General features: G+C 40.0%; 1 protein-coding gene across 3 annotated transcripts in view; it reads left to right on the forward strand.

Moving 5' to 3' along the window:
* Positions 1-6,417: 6,417 nt before the first annotated feature.
* DERA (deoxyribose-phosphate aldolase) overlaps positions 6,418-22,187 on the forward strand; it is a 294,170-nt gene continuing 278,400 nt past the window's right edge. For all 3 annotated transcript variants that reach the window (XR_010127771.1, XM_063672467.1, XM_054445157.2), the window contains exon 1: positions 6,418-7,022. Coding sequence is in view for 2 of the 3 variants with exons in the window: in XM_063672467.1 (XP_063528537.1) it covers positions 6,992-7,022 (31 nt within the window). In the remaining variant the exon portion in view is untranslated. The remainder of the gene's footprint in view (positions 7,023-22,187) is intronic.

The following is a 22,187-nucleotide window of genomic DNA, read 5'->3' on the forward strand; positions in this document are numbered from 1 at the left end:
TTGGTTTCCTGCTGCTGCTGTAACAAGTGACCACAAATGTGTACCTTAAGACAACACAAATTTATTATCTTACAGTTTGGGAGGTCAGAAGTCCACAGTAGGTCTTGCTGGGCTTAAATTAAGGTGTCAGCAGAGCTGCAAGCCTTCTAGAGGCTCTACAGGACAATCTGTTCCCTTACCTTTTCTAGCTTCTAGAAGCCAGCTGCATTCCCTGGCTCATGGTTCCTTCCTCTTTCTTTACGTCCAGCAGTGTCCGTTTTTTAATCTCTTACTCTGAATGTGACTCTTTATCTCCTGCTGCCTTCTTTTACTTATAAGGAGGTTTGTAATTATATCGGGCCCACCTGAATAATCCAGGATAATCTTTCCAGTTCAAGATCTTCAGTTTAATCACATCTGCAAAGTCCCTTTTGCCATATAGGATGACATATTCACAGGTTCTGGGGATTGGGAAGTGGACATCTTTGTGGGGGCCATTAGTCATTAGTCTGCTTACCACACTTGGTAATGGTAGAATCCTACAGTAGAATTTAACAAAACTTTCAAGTACTTTGAAGAGTAGTGGTCACTTTTCTGTTCTCATCTTACTAAACCTTCAGCAGCATTCAATAATCATCCACTTCCTTGTTTTTGATTTTTTTTTAGCTTCTATGAAACTACACTCCTGGGTCTTTTTTTTTTTTTTGAGATGGAGTCTTGCTCTGTCACCCAGGCTGGAGTGCAATGGTGCGATCTCAGCTTACTGCAACCTCTGCCTCCCAGGTTCAAGTGATTCTCCTGCCTCAGCCTCCTGAGTAGCTGGGACAACAGGCACACGCCACTGCGCCCAGCTAATTTTTGTATTTTTAGTAGAGATGGGGTTTTGCCATGTTGGCCAGGATGGTCTTGATCTCCTGACCTCGTGATCCACCCGCCTCGGCCTCCCGAAGTGCTGCGATTACAGATGTGAGCCACCGTGCCCGGCAGGGTCTTTTTATACCTTACTGACTGTTGTATTTGCCAGTTCCTCTTTTTTTTCTTGACTTCAGATCTGGGCTGTACTTTCTAGCTCTGTTCTCTAAAGAAAAATATCGTCTGCTGTTACTCAAGATCATCTGATAGGTTCTACGTCGTTGTCTGTATGTTGTCTACCTGGCCTGCCTCTTTGAGCACCAGAGTTTGACAGCATAGTTGAGTGCTCCATCTTAACCTTTCATAACACTCAGACTTACCTATTGTAAGTCTTGATTTTTTTAATCAAACCTGTTTCTCCCTCAACCTTTCCCCATTCCACCTGGCACTAACTTATACTTACTTGTTCAGACTAAAAGACATGGAAATCCTTGACTCTGTTCTCTCTCATCCCCATGTCTATATGCAAGTCCTATGGGCTCTTCGAAGCTGTGCTTTGCCTCCTTTCCATTGTTACCACCCTAGGCAGGCTACCTTTATTTCTCAGTTCCTTCACAACTGCTCCCTCTTGCCCCTACTCATTCGTCTGGCTCTTGTCCCATCCATACTCCACACAGTAGGAAAGGTAATTGCTTTAGGATTTGAAGAGATGAGGTGATTTCCTTGTTAAGATCTGTAATGGCTTCCCATTATATCAAATTATGATTAGTTGGCTCTTGATACCTTTTGTGACTTTTTCATATTTCCCTTGCTTGCCCTGCTGTAGCCACAGTGGCCTCATTTCTGTCTCAAGTCCTTTTTACTTGATATTTCTGCTACTTGGTTCACTCTTACCTAAATGTTTGCTTGGCTGGATCCTTTCTTTGCATTCAGTTCTCCAGCTGGTCTGTATTCCATCTCTTCTCACTTCTTACTTAGTCCTATTTTATTCATACTTGTTAACACTATTTGAAATTTTGTTGCGTGCTTTTCAGCTTCATTGATTGGAAAGGTGACTGGTATGTTGTGAGTGCTCAATAGTTGTTGAAACAAGTCCCTCACCAAATCTTTTTAATCTCTCCCAGTAATCCATGTCAGACCAGGAAGACTGTTTTCCTGTTATCTCATATGTAGCAGGCCATCCTCCACTGAAGAGTGAGACATGGCGGGCATGGCAGACATGGCAAGACAAAGCTCTTACCTCTCCAGTGAACCCGTGTACAGCTTCAGCCGGTGTGAGACTGAAGTTACCCAGGAAGAATCCAGCTTTCACTTTGCCTTCTCATCCCATTCATCCTCTGGAGTCTCCTCTCTAGGTCCTAATTTCCAGTAGGTCATGGTATCCCAAGTTCCCACCTAATATTAGTAATTTGCCTTTTTATGAATCAATTACTTCTCTATTTTAGTGTCATCCAGAGGTTTCTTCCAGAAAGCGAGGATTGAGTGTGGTCATTCAATTCTCTTCAGAATATTTTTCATGTCAGTAAAGTTCAACACATTCTTTTTAATGTCTACAAAATACCATAGTAAAGATGCACCATAATTTATAACAAATTATAGATTACATTTTTTAGTAGTTGCTCTTGCTCAAATTCCATGGAAGTATTTAGCTGCCTTTTCTTTGAGACCAAGGTTGGGGAAAAATGGATGCAATTTTTCAAAAGGGAGCAACAACAAGATGAGGCATTGAAAAAGCAGACCAATGGAAAATATTTCTCAACTAGCTACCTTGCTTATGCTTTACACCTAGGGGATTAACAACTTAAAAAGCGGTTACTATATGTTACTGTGCATGTCTGTCTGCTACACTGGGGGGGTTACCCATGAAAACATTGTTAAAGCAAGAACATTCTCAGATAAGAGGAGGCCTAGCTTTTCTTTGGTTATCTATTTAATATAGAAATGCTTAATTGCAAGTGTGCTATAGTGTCACTTAGACTGAGGTGACTAGATCAGTAGAGTTCTTGGAGGCATCTAACAAATTTACCTTTGGAAACAAGGCCTAAGTATGCATCTAAATGATAGCTAATGAACAATAATAATACTTTATAGATTGAATCACTTTAATGAGAGAATAGAACATGGTCAAGTGGAAGGTAACTGATTTTAGTTTAAGGACAAGTATGGAAATGATACAAGTGCCTTATGTTAGGTTTCAATGTTAACATATGTGTCGCTTTTTAATCTCTCCCAGTAATCCAATGAGATAGGTAATTGTCTCCGTTGCATATATGGAAAACCTGAATTTCAGAGAGGTTTAATGGTTTGTCTAATAAGTTTAGCTTCCAAGAGATAGTAGGGAATAGTAGTGTGTAGTCTAAGGTTATATATTGTTATATGATTATATATTGCCAGGTTTTAAGCAATCCTCTAGTACTTACAGGCAAATCTCTCTTAGCCTCAGTTTATCTGTACAGGGAGAAAAGAGTTCTCACACACAGATTTTTTTCAGGAAAAATCTTATAAATATGAAATACCAAATACTTTATGGAAAGGACTTAATTCACAGGAAGCACTTAATATTAGCGAGTATTATATATTCTATCAGTGATTCCCAAACTTTAGGATTCTGTGGCCAATAGACTTTAAAACGGGGGAGAGGAGATGGAATGGTTGGCTTCTAGCCAACTGAGGCTATTAAAAAAGAAAAAATAATTATCTATCACCACAATCTTTATAAAACGACATTTTAAAATTCAAATTGGTAGTGAACAACGTCTCAGAATGAAGGAGTGTTATTTAAATTGAATAAATTTAGCGTCATAAAAGACTGTATAATTCTTATTTTTTTTTTTATTTTACCATGAACTAGGAATTGGATGTTCTATTAGTCTCCCTCCAGTTCTAAAATATTTTGACTCTAATATTCATACTTCTTCCTAGTCCTCCCTGCTCCTACACTTTTCTCCATCTGACCTGGTATGTTGTGAGTGCTCAATAGTTGTTGAAACAAGTCCCTCACCAAATCTTTTTAATCTCTCCCAGTAATCCATGTCAGACCAGGAAGACTGTTTTCCTGTTATCTCATATGTAGCAGGCCATCCTCCACTGAAGAGTGAGACATGGCGGGCATGGCAGACATGGCAAGACAAAGAAATGCTGGCTGACAGTTTGTAGTCTAAGTGGTTATTTACCTAATGAACTTGTGAATAATTGCTCTTAGAAATCATAGGAGTAGACACTATATGAAATGAAATTTGACTGGATCAAACAATAGGCAGTATAAGAAAAGTAACAAAGACAACAATATACACTGATTCATCTAACAAATATTTATAGTCTACTAATTGCCAACTACTGTACTAGATCCTACATATGATGAACCAAACACAAATGATCTATGCCCTTTGGAACTTAAAATTTGTTTTACTCCTATCTCCCAGAACTGGTAGGTTCTTAGAAGCTTCAAGATAAATATTACGTATTCCTAGAGCTTTAATTTTAATTAAAGGAGGAGTGAGGGTGGGAAGATAATTAGGTAATTTATTTGGCAGTTTAAAATTTACATTGAAAAACATCAATGAATAGGAATAGCATGCAAAATTTACATGGCTTAAAAAAATGTAATACTTTAAAAGCAATTTTACTCTTGTAAGAGTCAGTTTGGGCTATGGCTCCAGATTGGCATGCATAGTTTATTTTCCTCTGCTTCTCGTTTGTGGTTCTTTACATTTAGTTTGCATAAACATTGTTTGAAGAAACATTAAAATTACAGATTCCAGGGTCCTAGAGATTCTGATTGAGTAGGGCTGTGAGGAAGCCCAGAACTGCTTTAGAAAAAGCTCTTGGGTGATTCCCATGCAGTGGTCTATAGCTCTTTCTTTGAGGGGACTTGCCTTAGGGATACTTTAGAAGTTTCATAAGGCAATAAATTTAAAAGGAATCTTCACAAAGTGAAATATAGGAACATTTCTCTGTGAAAGAAACTCATTTTTTGCATACTATCCCTGTTGTCTCTCCTAATGTTGCCAAATTAACATACTTTTAAACTGCAGAGATTAATTTGAGATTAATACATTCAACAGGTCCATTTTAGAAAAAGTCCTTGAGAAATTCTTGACTGATACATTGCTAAAACGTTTGCTTTAAGAGGCTGCCCTAATTCTGATTTTTCAACTAAGGATATCACAACTTAAAAACAAACAAACAAACATTTATGTAATGAATGGTATGGAATCTGGTTTGGAGTTGTGTCTACTTCTAAAAATAGAATTTCATGTATTGCCTTTGTATCTTCTAGAGATGTGAATGATCTCCAGCCAGAGACCACCAATAACACACCTACAAGTGGACAAAGTTGTGTTTATTGACTTATTGTAACAAGGGAGAATGCTTCCCATGGGGACCTAATGTGAGGTGTCTCAGTAAGAGGATGTTAGAAACGACGTAGGATTTGGGCCTGTCATAGGTGATTTGGGGAAAGTTCAAGGAAGGATCTGGACTGGATGATGGTAGGAACTGGTGATAATAATAGTGCATCTTAATTCTTATCTAAAACACAGGAATGGAGTGAAGCTAGAACTGATTGGTAAAGAAGTCATAATAGCTAGGATAGGGGCTATTTGAACAATATTCACGGTTTTCTATTATCAGACATGATTATGATTATGTTTTTGTTGATTCATTATGGTCACAATGGCCTTGGCTGATGCTGTTCTGTGAAATTGTATATGTTTAACCAGGGAAAACCATGGTCCAGTTGTGAGTTTCAGGCCAGCTCCAGGCTTTCAGGGCCTGGTTTTCTCTTTTTCAAGGTTAATATAAAAAAGAAAAGTGCTATATAGTATGTATGAATAGGATCTAGACACATCCGAAACATTCAACAGTGGCTGTGTGTGGACAAGGCTGAAAGCTCAGTGTAAAGGAGTATACAAATATTACTATTCCTATTTAAAACAGCTCAGTAATTACTGTGTGAACTTGACAATAACATTAACAGCTTCCATTTTTTAGGCATCTACTGTATGCCATGTTATGTACTAGGTGCCTTGCATACATTCAACAGCTTTGCAAGGTGAACATATTTTGATCATCTCCACTTTACAGGTAAGTAGACAGACTATTATTTCCAGAACCACCAAGTTACATTTATTAAATGGAAGAGCTGGTATATTAATGGGTTCAGCTCATTTTGAGCCCACTGTATTTCCACTATACCAGGATGCCTTTCTATTCAGAACTTTGATGTCTAAAGGTACAGCAATGGAGATAAAATACATTATTGGCAGGATTGTTCAGAGACTCAAATGCTATCATACATCTATATATGATGTATGAAAGCACCTAGCACAATAACTGGCTCATGGTAGACAAATCATAACTAACTGTACTCTGTTTTCATAGCAGAGGTGCCTCTAAACGTGAGTACAGATAAGTTAACTACATTGAGGTTGTGGAGTGACTCGACGATTTTAACCTCTTGGTCACAGAGAAATCAGGCTGAAGCATTTTACCTTTATAGAATCATAGAATCTTAAAGAACCAAGAAATTGTCAAGGTCTTCTTTTACAGATGAGAAAAACGAAGCTCAGAAAAGCAGTTAATTTGCCCAGAGTCACACATTTAATTATTGCCTGGGCTTGGCTAAGAAACCAGGTCTTCTGACTCCTAAACCCTTGCCTTCTTCAGGCCACATAGCTGCTTCTTTTCATGAAGTGTAGATTAGAAAAGTCAGTGTGCCCTGGGGCCCTTGATTGCTCCGTGGTTTCCCTAACAAGGATATGGGATCCCTGCTGACATTTCAGATCTTAAGTTGCAGAGCTCTGCACTTGGATCCTCTTCCTTCTTGTTATATAATCTTACAGTTAAAAGTTTCTAGGAATATTTTTATTACGTGCAATTGGCAACTTCAGTATTTTTAAAAGGGTGTTGGTAGCATTATTTCCGGGAGCTACTTAGCGTTCCAGTTCGGTACCTCGTGGAGAAGACGGGGGAGGGGAGCAGCGAGATTTCCTTGCGGAGCAATAGGCCTAGGGTCGTGACCTCGTGGCCCGGGCCCGCGACTCCGCCCCGGGAGCGGGCAGGGGCGGGGCGAGCGCTCCAGCTGGCGGGAAGGAGGAAGGGCCGCGCGCGGCGCAGAGGCGGGCGCCTACCAGCCGGCAGCTTCGGAGCTGCCCACGCCATGTCCGCGCACAATCGGGGCACCGAGCTCGGTAAGGGGCCCGCGGGGCTCCCCATCCCCTCTCCCTCGCGTTCAGCGCCGCCGGGACTAGCGCGGTGCCTGCTGCCGCCCGTTGCCCTGGCTGTGGGTCCCCGAAGGGTTTTCGCTGGGGCGGGAAGCAGTGGCGTCTGGTCCGCACTCACCCCAAGTAAAGGCCGAACCCGACACGTTCGCGCCGCTTGCCTTTGCACCTAAGCTTTTACTCTTGTATGCGGAAGGAGTAGGAAAGGGTTAGATTATTATCTTCCTGCCTTTTCGTCCTCTCTAGCTCGCTGGTTGGAAAACCCAACAACCCAAAAAACAAAACCCAAAACAAACAACCCCCAAGCAGGTAAAACCAGATAAAAACCTTCCTTCTCCTCCTTTTAGTAGAATACTTGTGTAATTTAATGCAGTATTTCCGTAGATAATTTTAACCGTAACCTTGAAGTGGCCGTGCTCGTGGAAAAGTTGTCAGCCTTCTGTGCTCAAAATGTAACACTGCAGATTGCATGGGATTTTAGAGTTACAAAGATTTGTTAAAGTACCTGTATTATTTCCTAGTTTTCTTCTTTTTTATATTTGTTCAAATATTGGCAAGAAACCTTAGTTCAGATTTCTTAACATGTGAAAAATTTATAATTCAAACAGCAAAACCATGATCAAGATAAGGTTTAAGCGTCTCGTTTAAGTATTATAGCTTGGATGTCTGTGTATCCAGGATCTTTAACTTCTTACCTGTGTGACTTCGGACAAATTAATAACTTTGCGCTTAAGTTTCTTCATCTGTAAAGTGGTTATTATAGTGGTAGTTACCTTATAAGGCCGTTAGGAGATTAAATAGGAGGATACATGTAAAGTAGTTTGGTATATTGTGGGCACCTAGTAAGTCTTCAGTATAGATAGTATATGGAGTTATGGTTTTAGGGGCTAATTTTGAGAAAATTGGCTGTAAATTATATGTAACACATACAGGTAGTTCCTTTTCGCCCCCCTTAAAAGTGACTTGTACTTAAACAGTCTGCACTTCCAAGAGGTGTTCTAGAATTTTTGTCGAATGGTAAGAGAGTAAATCTATCATTTTAAAGACAGTTGATTTCCTAACCTAGTTGATTTTGTTTTAGTCACTGTCCTCTAGCTGATTATGTTTTAAACTCTAGTCCCATCTCTGGAACGTGGTCTTAATAACGGCATATTTCTTAGATTGGAATATCCTTGAAGGTGGTGGATATGGGACGGGTTTGGGGCGGTGTCTTACCTTGATATTTCCAGTAATATGACCATGTGATTATGCATACATCAAGGATGTGCCCTAAATTTCCCAAAACTTGGAAGTTTTAAATTTTTCTTCCAAAAAACATAATTGAACCATTTTTAAATTTATTTCTTTGCAGTAATTAGAATCAATCACTTGCATTCATTTGTTGAAAAGTAAAAGTATAGACATAAATAATTGCCAGGTAGAACAATAGTAAATGTGGTTTTTATGCAGCTATCGAAATGATCATAGCTTTGTTTTTATTAGCTTATTTGTTAAAATCAGATTTTTTTCCTTCACAGGTATTAATCCTTAATCCAAACAGGTTTAAACTGAAATGCTAAAATAAGTTATTTGAATTAGGTACTACGGAAAAAAATCAGTATTCATTTATGCAGTATATTAACTGATGATTTTGAAAGTAATTTTCTAATTGAAAGTCTTTTTAATAAACAGTGTAACTAATTTCTAAAATAACATTTTTGTTCCCATTTCTTATTACAAAAGGAATTCATGGTTATTGTAAAAATTCTAGAAAATACAGTTAGCACAAAAATATCGTAGAATTATTACTAGTCCAATCACTGTTATTTATGATTTGCTGTATATACTTCTAGTTCATAGACTTAAAAAAACATAGAGTTCCTTCAGCCTGACCCTCATGATTAAAAAGTCTTTAAGGAAAACATTGGCATTTGGACGTATGAAAGATGTTTTCCAAATAGGGAATGTACCCTCTAGCTTTAATATTAGAGGATGGGGCCCAGCATTCTGAGTTTTGACAAGTCCTGTGGGTAGTACTGAAGCATACCCAAGTTTGAGAACCATTGGCTTAATGATCTCCAAGGTACTATCAAATTTTGTACCTAGACTATTATGCCCTATATAGTCTATTAAAATGTACAGATATTCTTCTATTTTATTAGATGCCACTTAACTATTGTCTAAAATGTAGGTGTCACATGGGTAGTGATCTTTCTTTTGTTCACTGATGTGTCCCAAGTACCTAGAATAGTGTTTGGTACACAGAAGGCCCTCAAAAATGGCTTGAGGCTGGACATGGTGGCTCATGCCTATAGTCCTGGCACTTTGGGAGGCCAAGGCAGCCGGATCACTTGAGATCAGAAGTTGGAGACCAGCCTGGCCAACATGGTGAAACCCCCTCTCTACTGAAAATACAAAAATTAGCTGGGCGTGGTGGCGCATGCCTGTAGTCCCACCTACTTGGGAAGCTGAGGTACGAGAATCGCTTGAACCCAGAGAGTGGAGGTTGCAGTGAGCCGGAATTGTCACTGCACTCCATTGGATGACAAACTGGAGACAGACTGTGTCTCAGAAAAGATAAAAAAAAAAAAAAAGAAAAAGAAAAAGTGTTGAATGAAGGAATGAATTGAGAGCTGCTTCTTACTTGGGGGAACTGGGGAATCTACCTGGTCCCCGTGTATGGTTGCATGGACAGGTGCTGTGAAGCTTGGCACCTTCTTTCTCTTTGTGAGTATTATTAAGATTCAGTTTTGTTACATCTGTCTTCAGAGATATCTCAAGAAGCCTATAAAGGATGTAGACAGTGTAACTTCCTTGCAAATGTTATCTTTGGAGGCGTCTGGAGAATGGGGGTGTTATTAGATGACTTCTAAGGATCTCCCTGCTCTGTCTCTGTGTGTCTGAAAACTCTTCTGTACAAAAAGGAACATTTCAAAGATATCTGAAAAATAACCATGATAAGATTTTGTATTTTTTTTTTGAGACAGAGTCTCACTCTGTTGCCCAGGCTGGAGTGCAGTGGTGCCATCTCGGCTCGCTGCAACCTCTGCCTCCCAGGTTCAAGCAATTCTCCTGCCTCAGCCTCCCGAGTAGCTGAGATTACAGGTGCTCGCCACCACGCCTGGCTAATATTTTTGTATTTTTAGTAGAGACGGGTTTTTGCCATGTCGGCCAGGCTGGTGGGATTTTTTTATTTTAAGAAGCACATTTATTTAGGTAGTTATTGAGTACCAATCTGTACTGGGTAGTATTCCCCTAGGCTGGGGGTACAAGATAATCAGGGATGGTCACTGCCTTCACAGAGCTATTAAGAGGTCTGGTTCAGGAGCTGGACATCAAGCTAGAGCTACAATTAAAATAAATGCAAGTGTGATGTGCAATTATTTTTCATTTATTTTTGTCTAAAAATCAGATAGATGTACCTAGACTGTGCTTTAAATGGGTTGTGAAAACAGAATGTCCTGGTCCTTTTGCATTATAATTTTTAATTTCCTTTTAAAAGAACCTACGAATTAGGGATTCAGGGAGCTCATTTTTGGCATTCCTGCTAAGGTATAACTTGGGTACAGAGTGTTTCTGATTTGGGTGATGGTGATTTTCCACTGCAAAGTTAACGTTTAATTTTTGGAATGGATATTTATTTATTTATTTATTTATTGTTTCAATAGAGACCATGTGTCAGTATGTTGACCAGACTGGTCTCAAACTGCTAGCCTCAAGTGATACTCCAGCCTCTGCCTCCCAAAGTGCTAGGATTATAGGCATGAGCCACTGTGCATGGCCTAGAATGGCATCTTAAACCTCAACGATAGGCAAGGCTATCTGTTTGCATAATAATTCTTCACCTTATTTAATACCTACTGTGTGCAGACACTGTGCTTAGGTGCTGGGTATAATGATAGTGTTAACCCAGAGCTCTAGCTACTTGTAAGGCACTATGCTGAATGCTTGAAATTCTCATTTAGTCCACAATGGCCCTGTGAGGGAGATAGCATGATCCATGTTTACACATGAGCAAACTGAGGTACAGGGAGTTTTAAGTAACTTGCTGAAAACCAGTTAGGTATAGCTAATGTGGCAGAGCCAGAATTCAAGCCCAGGTGATCTGGTGCTAATAACGCTACATGCTTAAACAACCACTCTGTGTCGATTGGTGCTAACTGGGAGCACTACACCCTAATGTCAGAAAAGTCAAATAGATAACTGGTGAATAATGTTAATGTTACTCTTTTAGGTTTGATTTGTCTGTTTAAAACATAAAGGTTACTGTTTTATTGCCATAACCCACATCTTAACCATTGCAGTTTGTTTCAGAGAAGATGCAGTTTATCCTGAGGGAGAATGGAAAAGTCCAAACTTTGGTAGATTGTGCGAGTAGGGTTAGATGTTAGTGAAGTTTTCAAGGATGGCATGTCAAAACCAGACTTCCTCTGGAACTGCTTCATGTGGATATACTGGTGAGCCTCAGAGCATCATGTGATGGTGACCAGGGAGTGACCTCAGGGTGAACAGAGTGGGGCTTTTGTGTGTGTGTTTGTTTTGGTCTCTTGCAGTTTTGTGAAACGTCATCTTTCATACTCCAGTGTTTGGGCTGGCCTCAGCTTCCTAGGTTTAAAAACCAATACTGTTTCTTTTTTTTTTTTTTTTTTTTTTTTTTTTGAGACAGAGTCTCACTCTGTCACCCAGGCTGGAGTGCAGTGGTGCAATCTCGGCTCACTGCAACCTCCGCCTCCTGGGTTCAAGCGAGTCTCCAGTCTCAGCCTTCTGAGTAGCTGGGATTACAGGCATGCGCCACCATGTCTGGCTAGTTTTTGTATTTTTAGTAGAGATGGGGTTTCACTGTGTTGGCCGGGCTGGTCTTGAACTCTTGACCTCAGGTGATCCACCTGCCTCGGCCTCCCAAAATACTGGGATTACAGGCATGAGCCATCACACCCGGCACAATCCTGTTTCTTGATGTATTCTTTTAAAAAATTTTTAAAATAAGAGATGGGGTCTTGCTGTGTTGCCTAGGCTGATCTTGAACTCCTGGGCTCAAGCAGTTCTCCCTCAGTGGCCTCCGAAGTGGCTGGGACTATAGGCTGTAGTCACTGTGCCAGGCTCTTGTTCTTTAGGTTAAAAAAAATTAAGTAGAAATAGTGAAGTATTTGATAATTTTGTTAATTTGAAGTGACTTTTTTGTCCTTGATTTCTACATCTGGAGTTTCTCTTAGTAGTTTCCTGAAAAATAGAACTGGAATCTCTTTAGCTGTAAACAAGATAAACAGTTAAGGAATCTATGGGTCACAAGTGAGAAGTGACCTAATACACCTTACAAAGTCCCCATATTTCGTTTTATTGAGATAGAGGGCTTTAAATTTTGCCTTTAAGTTAAAAAAGTCAATTCCTAGTGAATTGACTAAAACATAAAACAAAAAACTAAAACATAAGGCAGTGTATTCTTCATTAGGTGGCATATGAAAATTTGACTCTAGCTCTTAGCTCAGGTGGTAAGAGAATTTAAAAATTTTTAGATTTCTACAGGGAATTTCCCAACTGGAGTTAATTTGAGGTTTCTTTAAACAATAAAATTGATTTGCGTAATTTTAAGTTAATGTGGGTTTTATGTCTGAATCTAATTTTTTTCTCTTTAATATTTAATACTTAACATACATACGTTACTTTAGGTTTCATAGAGTGCTTTTACTAACATAATCTCTTTTAATTCTCCCAGGAATCCATTGTGCTACGCATTATCATTCTCGTTTCATGGATGAGAAAACTAAGGCTCAGAAAACACAAGAAACTTGCTTATTATACCTCAGAGCTAGTAAGAGTTGAGGTCAAGACTCAAATGCAGAACTTCTGATTACAGGTTTTTTACCCTTTGCTTTACACCAACGGTCCCAGACCTTTTTGGCACCAGGGACTGAACTGGTTTTGTGGAGGACAGTTTTTCCACAGACTGGGGTAGGGGTGGGTGTTTCAACAAGGTATTTCTGGCTTATCTTATAATTTCCCTTTCCCAGCACCAAAGTCAGCCAGTTCTCCAGGGAGCATTTTTTTCAGTGGATAACGATACTGAGAAGCCAAGATGTGAGCACTAGGTATGCTCATTGTGATGGGTGACTCTCTTCCCAAGGCCCTCAGCTGGCAGAGCTGAAAAATGTGTGTACTGTATACACACACACACTTCTAGATTCATCTACCTATCATCTCTCTGTATCTACATAGTGAAAACCATGAGTTCACACTAATACCACCAGTTCTGGTCCAGCACCACAGGATTTATCCCAGTTTTCTCCCTTTCCATATTTGAAACACTCCATGTGCTTCCCCTGGCCCCAGCAGACGTTCTTTTCACTGTTCTCAGGCTCTGACCCCTGAGCTGGGCCTCCCTCCTGTGAGGCTGCCTTCCTCATCCCGCTGGTGCTTCGTCCCCCACAGCAGGCTGCTGCCTACACAAATCTCCCTGTTACCTTAGTGTGGGACTGTGGAGCTCTGTGCCCGGCCGCCTCTCCTCCCTCTCCAGGTGGATACCCTCCTTACCCTGCTTGCGCTTCCACTCCCCATGTCTTGCTCCCGCTTTGTGCAGATCCCCTCCTTGTTCTGATTGGACTCTGGGCTACCCCATACTGTTTGGCCCACTCTGGGCCATAGTGGTGCCCCCATTTCAACCTGGCTCAAATGACTCCGTTGTTCACGTCCTCTTCAGTGCCCCACCCCAGCGGTTTAGGACAATCGTTTGGGAAGGGGAAGGGGGCCAGAATAATTTGTTTTTTTAATTTTTAAAATGTAAATATATAAGAATATTTTAAAAACCTTTATGTGGAGTGCCTGCTGTTCCTGGCACTTGTTACTTGCTGCTCATGGTCATGGCAGGGATGCCAAGGTGAGCCTGACCTGGTCTTTGCTTTCCCAGAGCTCACAGGCAACTAAGGAAGATGTTTATGTAAATCACCACACACAGCATGTTAAAACTGACAACAGGAACGTGGTGGGATTGGAAGGATAAAGACGAATTCACAGACGGTCCAGGGAGGGTTTTTTGGAGAGGATATTTCTGACGGAGTAGTTTCTACAAAGGGACTAACAAAAGCAGCCTGGCATGTTTCATTAACTATAGAAACTCAATTTTCAGGTATCTAGTGTAATCTTCTCATTATACTATAATGGCTAAGAGTAATGTTTTCATGAAGAAAGAAAAAAAATCCTTCATAGCCTATGTATGAAATACATACACTGAATCAATAATTATGTACATTTTAGATTTTAACTGGGGCATCCTTTTGTGAATGCTGACTACTTTGATTTTACCTTAGAAGTCTTTTACTTTTTGCTTGTAAGCATAAATGATGAGGCTGTCTTTTATTATTGTGATACTGTTTGATAAATAGAAAAACTATAAAGTAATAATTTGGGTTTGTGGTATAATTAAATAATTAAAAGTCCTCTGCGGTGCCTGCTAAGTTAAAAAACATTTTTTTTTTAAAAAGCATCTAAGCCCGGTGGATTTTAATTATTAGGAAGGAAGAAAAACTTCAAGCACTTATTTAAAATGGGATGCCTCTGCCAGGAAAGAAAGACTAGCAAATGAGACAGCAGACAGAGCCCTTGAGGATGCGATTTAAACATGTCACCAGAAATTGTTTAAGTGGAGAGCTCTGGCCCTTTTAAAACACTGTCTGTCACTTGAGGATTGGGTCACCTTGAAATGTGTTCATCTTTTGAGTTAAAGGCATAAAAAGGCACTTTGAAATTTTTCAGTTAACTTTGGTGTGTGTTGTGTGTGTGTCTACGAATGTACTTCTCCTCAGCCTGCCTCAGCTGTAACAGTGAGTTCCCTAGAAACCAAAGTGGTTGCAAGGGAAGGATAAATGTTTAATCTTGGCTCCAGCAAACTATACAGATTTTTTAAATGTTGAGACACTCTGGCTGCAACTTCTGGCTCTCTTTGTATAGTCAGGCCTTCCTCCCGCAAAGCAAAGTCTAAGACGAGAGTAGCTGCTGGTAGTTATTTCCTAAAAAGGTGCCACTTAACTGGTGTCTTTGTTCTTTTGGAAGGTGGTTAATGATGCCAAGGTCTTTAAAGTCTGGAAAAATATCCAAATTAACTGCTCTCATAATCCAGATTCATATAAAGTTTTCAACTGTCCGCCTAATGGACTGCCCCACAGCCTCAGAAAGAAATGTGTGTGTGTGTGTGTGTGTGTGTGAGAGAGAGAGAGAGAGAGAGGGAAGGAGGGAGAGAGACAGAAGAGATTTCATTCAAATGTCTAAAATTTGACATTGAACTAGGTATCTGGCCTGCTGAAGGTATAGATAGAGACTCCTTCTCTGTGATGTAGAAATTCTTGAATAAACATTACCTCTTATGAATATTTCAGATACTCTTTTCTAGGAAAATAATAGTGTCCACACTTATAAGCCTACTTCTTTTTGTTGTTGTTTTTCATGTCATGGAATTTCCTAGCAGAAAGGCATGTTTGCTATCAGTCCAGCCCCCGTCTGTTGTGGGTAAGAAAATTGAGACCTAGGGAAGTTAAGCCTGTGGTCACATGGCTGGTTAGAGGTAGTCCTGGAATGGAAATTCAGGCTCTCTCTATGCTGGTTTAGTCTAGCACGTTGTGTTACCTTCTTTTCCACTAGTTTACCATGAGCTTGGCTGGGCTCTGACCCTGCCTCAGAGTCACCTAAGATGCTTGTTAAAAAATACAGATTCCTGAGCCCCACAATAGCTTTAATTATTTGTATTATAGGAGCTGGGCGTGGTGGCTCACTCCTGAATCCCAGCACTTTGGGAGGCAGAGGCGGGCGGATCACGAGGTGAAGAGATTGAGACCATCCTGGCCAATATGGTAAAAGCGCGTCTCTACTAAAAGTACAAAAATTAGGTGGGCTTGGTGGCACGTGCCTGTAACAGTTCCAGCTACTCGCGAGGCCGAGGCAGGAACCCGGGAGGCGAGGTTGCAGTGAGCCGAGATCGCGCCACTACACTCCAGCCTGGCGATAGAGCAAGACTCCGTCTCAAAAAAACCCAAAAAAAAAAAAAAAACCCAAAAAAACAAATGATTTGTATTATGGGGAGAAAGCCCTTGAGTCTGCATTTTTATGAGATTCCCAGATAGCTCTTACGAATGAATTCTGCAGGGTCAGAACCATGCAGTAAGCTGTGGAGTAGACCCAGGTTCAGATTCAGAGTATCTTTAATTACCATCTATTGTTTTTTGATAAATCTTCTGTCATTTTTACCTTATCTTATTATCTTTATATATCATATATTTTACATTGATAAGCAAAGTTTCTCTAAGCAAATATGGAGAGAAATTAGCCTTTTTATTTGATTGAGATAAGTGAAGAAATGTGTTAAAGTGAATGTGAAGGCATATTGGAAACATCGGGGTGACGTAGTGAAGTAAGTGCATATATCTGAAAAGTGCACTTGTGTCTAAAAAGGGACATACTTTATTCGAATGATGCCAGTGGTTAGTGGAAGGATATAATCAGTGTTCTTGATGATTTTGGAAATTGACATAAGGATATCTTCTCTGTGGTCTCAGAGACTGGAGGAGATAGACCCCTAATCCCATTAGCTGAAGATGTGAGATTAACCAGAAAGAGTAATTCCATTAATTTTCTGGTAGAAAAAAACATATTCATGTTTCCTTGAGATTATGGATTAAGTTTGTATTTTGGACTCAGGGAAGAAAGTAGGTTGTAACAATTCCTATTGTATTTGGTGAAGGAGCTCAAGATCTGTATATTGTGGTATTTTGAGGGAGATTATTTTTTCTTCAGTAAGTAGCGAGAAACTTAAGTGCTTCTAATAGTTTTCCAAAGAGGCCAGGCATGGTGGCTCATGCCTGTAATCCCAGCACTTTGGGAATCCGAGGCAGGCAGATCACCTGAGTTCAGGCGTTCGAGACCAGCCTGGTCAACATGGTAAAATTTCGTTTCTACTAAAAATACGAAAAAAATTAACCGGGCTTGGTGGCAAGCACCTGTAATCCCAGCTACTCGGGAGACTGAGGCAGGAGAATCGCTTGAACCCAGGAGGCAGAGGTTGCAGTGAGCCGAGATCACGCCATTGCACTCCAGCCTGGGTGACGAGCAAAACTCCATCTCAAATAATAATAATAATAATAAATTTTCCAAGGAATAAACAAGAAATGTGTTTTAGTTTTGTGTCTTTATAAGCAGAGTTTTCCTTTTTTAACTTTTGACTTCTTAGGAGGCAATCATTATTATAATCTCAAAGTCATTCATTCAGCATGTGTATGTTGAGTACTGTGAACTCATCACTGTCCATGTCTTTGTGAAAGCTACAAGAGCAATAGAACTTAGGAGCCCTGCCCTTGAGAAGCTTACCTTCATCAAATTTTAAAATATCCCTGGGGAAGTACACTGCCTTATTCTTGTCAAGGAAAGCAAACTGTGGCCATCATCAGGATATGCACTTGCCCTGTTTGAAATGATTAGCCAGTCAACATTGTATTATTAACCTTTAGATAATCATTTAAAAATGCTGTGGGAAATCTCTTGAGCTAGGCAAAGGTCTAATATGGATTTTTATTAGTGAAAACATTTCCATAGATCTGTCTCCAGCAAGAAAAAAAATCATAATTTCAGTCTGCAGATGAATGCTATATTTGACTGAGTGTTGCATTAAACTACTAATTAATATAGAGAAATTTTGGGACACAGTGATTAGCATGTAGAGTCTAGAAAATAGGCATTGGTGCTGGTAATACTGAAGACTGTCTGAAAGAAAAGCATCCTAAAGAAAGTTCAGATGTTTTGGTGCTTGACAGTAGTTATTTTTACAGGCCAAGTTGAAATTAGGTATCCTGTGGAAAGAATGTCAGGGAATGTGTACCTGCCCATTTGTGCTTCATTGAATGCATTGTGGTTTATCTGGGAAGGATACACAATTGAGACCCAGGCACTTTAGTTGTAGATCTGATAGCATCTAGCTGTGGAACCTTGCGGGGTGGGGAGGGGCTTCAGTACACTGGCTTGTACTTTCCAAGTCTGTAAAACAGACACACGAGAATGTAGGTTCATCAGTCGTAAGGTTTGTACCACTCTGGTGGGGGATGTTGATAATGGGGGAGGCTATGCATGTGTGGGGCAAAGCTTATGTGGGAAATCTCTGTACCTTCTGTTCAGTTTTGCTGTGAATCTGAAACTGCTCTAAAAAATAGTGGGTTTTGTTTTTGAAAAACAGACACAGATTTCTGAAAATCCTTCTAGTTCTGAACTTCTTTGAGTCTTCTGATCATTCCTTAAAATGACCATTTGGTGGAATTGTAGGTCTAGAATGTTCCCTGTGCTTGGAGTTCAGACCTTTTCCTTCCTTCTCTGGCCGGCATAATCTTCTCTGGCTTTCAAGGCTCTGAATTCCAGTGATCAGTTGACATTTTCTGCCCTATCTCTGATGACTAGACACATTATATTTTCTTTTTCTCTAGATGTCTCATGAATGTATACCTTGACTTAAAAATTCTTATGTGAACAGAGCCTTTTATTTTGTATTCATTCCTCTGCATGGCAGAATATTGGTTATAGTCTTAACTTTTTTTTTTTTTTTCATAAAAATATCTTGTGAATTCATCTCTTCCTCTCTTCTATTTCCTAGGCTTGGCTCATTCTATCACACATCTGAATCACAATGGTGGCTTCATAGCTGGTTTCTTTACCTCTGGGCTTTCTCATCTGCCCCTGAAAAATCCATATTTGGTTAAACTTTTTCTTGTTGTTTTTTCAAATAGAACACATTTATTCATCTCCAATTTGCTTTTCTGATTATTTGGTTCCTTCAGAATGTTCTTTCATTTCATGAAAAGTATGTAATCTTACTTAAACAAATTACTGTATTCTCTATCTTTAGTTGAAGAAAATAATTGAGTTAGTGAGTAACAGCCAAATAATTCTATCCAGAAATATTTGAATGATGTTAGCCAGGTAAGAATTCTAAAGACTGAAAATAGAGTTGTCTATAAAATTCTATTAAAATTATATGTGTGGTTGGGTTAGGTGGCTTATGCCTGTAATCCTAACTCTTTGGGATGCTGCAGTGGGAGGATCGCTTGAGCCCAGGAGTTTGAGATTAGCCTGGGCAATATAGCAGACTCCAACAAAAAGTTTTAAAATTAGCTGGGTGTGGCGGTATGCCGCTATGGTCCCAGCTACCTGGGAAACTGAGGCGGGACAAGGTTACAGTGATGATCATACTGCTGTACTGTAGCCTGGGTGACAGAGCAATACCCTGTTTCTAAAATTAAAATGTCTATATATAAAAGTTAAATAATCGAACTCAGTAAATATGTTTTTCACTGTAGAGATTACAAATACAATATTCTAGAAATAACTTGAGTTTTTGAATTGTAGAGATCTGTGTTTCCATCTTAGTCCTGATCAGTATGGTGTGACCTTGAACAAGTAATTTAGTATCTGAGCTTCAGCTGTTTCCTTATCTGTAAAATGGACCTAATGGCTACCTGGTAGAGTTAGTGAGACTATTAAGTGAGATATATAATTAAATCACCTTTAATTTGATGAGTGATCAATAAATGGTAGCCACTATTGTAATTCCAATCGATCCTGTATTATCGTCCTAAAATACTTGGCTTTCACCATTTCACCTCCTCCCTGAAGGCTTACTTGGTCTCCTCTGCCAGACTTTTCAACACTGATCTCCTAAGATACTTTGCCTTCTTTTATGGTATCTACCAATTTCAGTCTTGTGTTTTTATGTTCTAATGCTGCCTTATTAATAGGCTGCTTGAGGGTAGGATCTGTGCTTATCGGGCATCTGTATCCCTTATGTCACCTTGAACAGTACTTTTCATAATGTGAAGACTTGTTTTCATCAGTGTTTGTTGAATGAATAAGGAAGCATTCCTCCCCTTTTCTGGGAAGTTACAATGGACTTTTACTGCCTGGTGTACCAAGCCCAGACACTTCATTCTCTCTCTCTTTGAAGATCCTGGGTCATTTGGCTCCATTCCTGTTACCTTCCCACCCCCCAGCCCCAACCCCTTTGCTGTTGTCAGGCTGTCTTGGTCTTTGTTCTTTGGGAATGTTGGTCCTGTTTAGAATGCCTCTTGATGTTATCCGCTCTGCTATTGGAAATTATCCCTAGCCTTGAAGGTGAAGCTTAAATTCCTTCACTTTCGTAAACCCTTCTCTTATTCCTCTTGAGTTTCAGTGCTTAATTATTTTTTTCTCTAAATTTTCTTCTCACTATTTTGAACACATGCCCCTTAACACCAAAGACAATAACTAGAACATAAAAAAGGCCTACCTATCTGTAAACTTTGGAGAACGAATCAATGTGGCAGCTTTACTCTTTTAAGTGTGGAAAAAAAAGATGTTTAAAAGTTGAACCATCTGGGAGTGAAATTGTTCTAAAATTAAGTATCTTTAAAAAATGTTTTTGCCTAATTGTAAAGGTATACATAGATTACCTTTATAACTTATCTGTAAATTATCAAGGAAATTAAAATTCACAGATTTTCAGGGAAATCAGAATTGCCTAGTATCATCTCCTGAAGAACTTTGAAGGTTTAGTCCCTGTGGGAGGTGCAGTGCACTGGGGAGAATTTAATCATTTTTGCTGACTTAGAGGACCTTACAAGCATCAAAGCTGCTGTGTTTTCATGCAGTGAGGCCCTCATCAACTCCTGAGGCTTTTTTTTTTTTTTGAGACAGAGTCTTACTCTGTCACCCAGGCTGGAGTACAATGGCACGATCTCGGCTCACTGCAACCTCCACCTCCCAGATTCAAGCAATTCTCCTGCCTCCCGAGTAGCTGGGATTAGAGGTGCCCACCATCACACACCCGGCTGATTTTTGTATTTTTATAGAGTCGGGGTTTCACCATGTTGGCCAGGCTGGTCTCGAACTGCTGATCTCAGGTGATCCACCCGCCTCAGCCTCCCAAAGTGCTGGGATTATAGGCGTGAGCCACTGTACCTGGTCAACTCCTGAGGCTTTTAGAGCCACTTTTCTCTCATCAAGTGGCCAGTACTGCTCTTCTTTTTTGATGCACTGTTGTTTTTTTTTTTTTTTCTTTTCAAGATGAAGTCTTGCTATGTTGCCAAGGCTTGTGTCAAACTCCTGGCTTCAAGCAGTCCTCCCGCTTCAGCCTCCTCGGTAGCTGGGACAACAGGTGTGTGCAACTGCTCTTGGCTCACTGAGTGTATTTTGAAATAAAACTTTTCGATTCCTCCCCTGTGATCAGGCTCTCATTCGTCTATCGTAGCAATTTCCACTTCAGATATGCTATTTCGAATATGCAGTAGGCAAGAAACAAGGGAATTGGCCGGGCGCGGTGGCTCACGCCTGTAATCCCAGCCCTTTGGGAGGCCGAGGCAGGTGGATCACGAGATCAGGAGATCGAGACCATCCTGGCTAACACGGTGAAACAGCGTCTCTACTAAAAATACAAAAAATTAGCCGGGCGTGGTGGCGGGCGCCTGTAGTCCCAGCTACTCGGGAGGCTGAGGCAGGAGAGTGGCCTAAACCCAGGAGGCGGAGCTTGCAGTGAGCCTAGATCGCGACACTGCACTCCAGCCTGGGCGACAGAGCGAGACTCCATCTCAAAAAGAAAAAAAAAAAAAGAAACAAGAGAATCAATGTTACCAGAATTGTGGGTAAACTAACAGGACGATGGTTCTGAGTGGAGTTCTAGCAGCTTTCAACAACTGGAATTCTGTAAAAGAATTCAGCCCTCATGCCTTAGGGCACCCATTATATGTAACGAATTAACTCTCCAGTGAGTCTAGAAGGATACCAGTTCTTCACTGTGAGAACTGAGAAAATAGTTGTTCTTGAGTGTTTTTGTTTTGTGGTTCAAATGAGAAACCTTTGTTGGAAAAGGCTGCTGGGGTCCTTCTGATTAGTCAAGTACATAAACTATCTGCTATGTCTATCATGCTAACACATGATAATGATCAAGTAGTTACATAATAATATAATTGATTTTGTTAAAGTTGGTTTACTTAAAACATTTTGAAAGGGAGATGCTGTTCATGAAGATGGTAATACATATAATAAAGATTAATATTTACTAATTACTTAGAACATGCTAGGCATTTCTAGGTACATGCATTATCTTCTACTCCTCCCAACAGTTTTATTCCGATTTTTATCCTGATTTTACAAATGTGGGAG

The sequence above is a fragment of the Pongo pygmaeus genome, chromosome 10, assembly GCF_028885625.2.
Source record: "Pongo pygmaeus isolate AG05252 chromosome 10, NHGRI_mPonPyg2-v2.0_pri, whole genome shotgun sequence".
In the NCBI taxonomy this organism is placed as follows: Eukaryota; Metazoa; Chordata; class Mammalia; order Primates; family Hominidae; genus Pongo; species Pongo pygmaeus.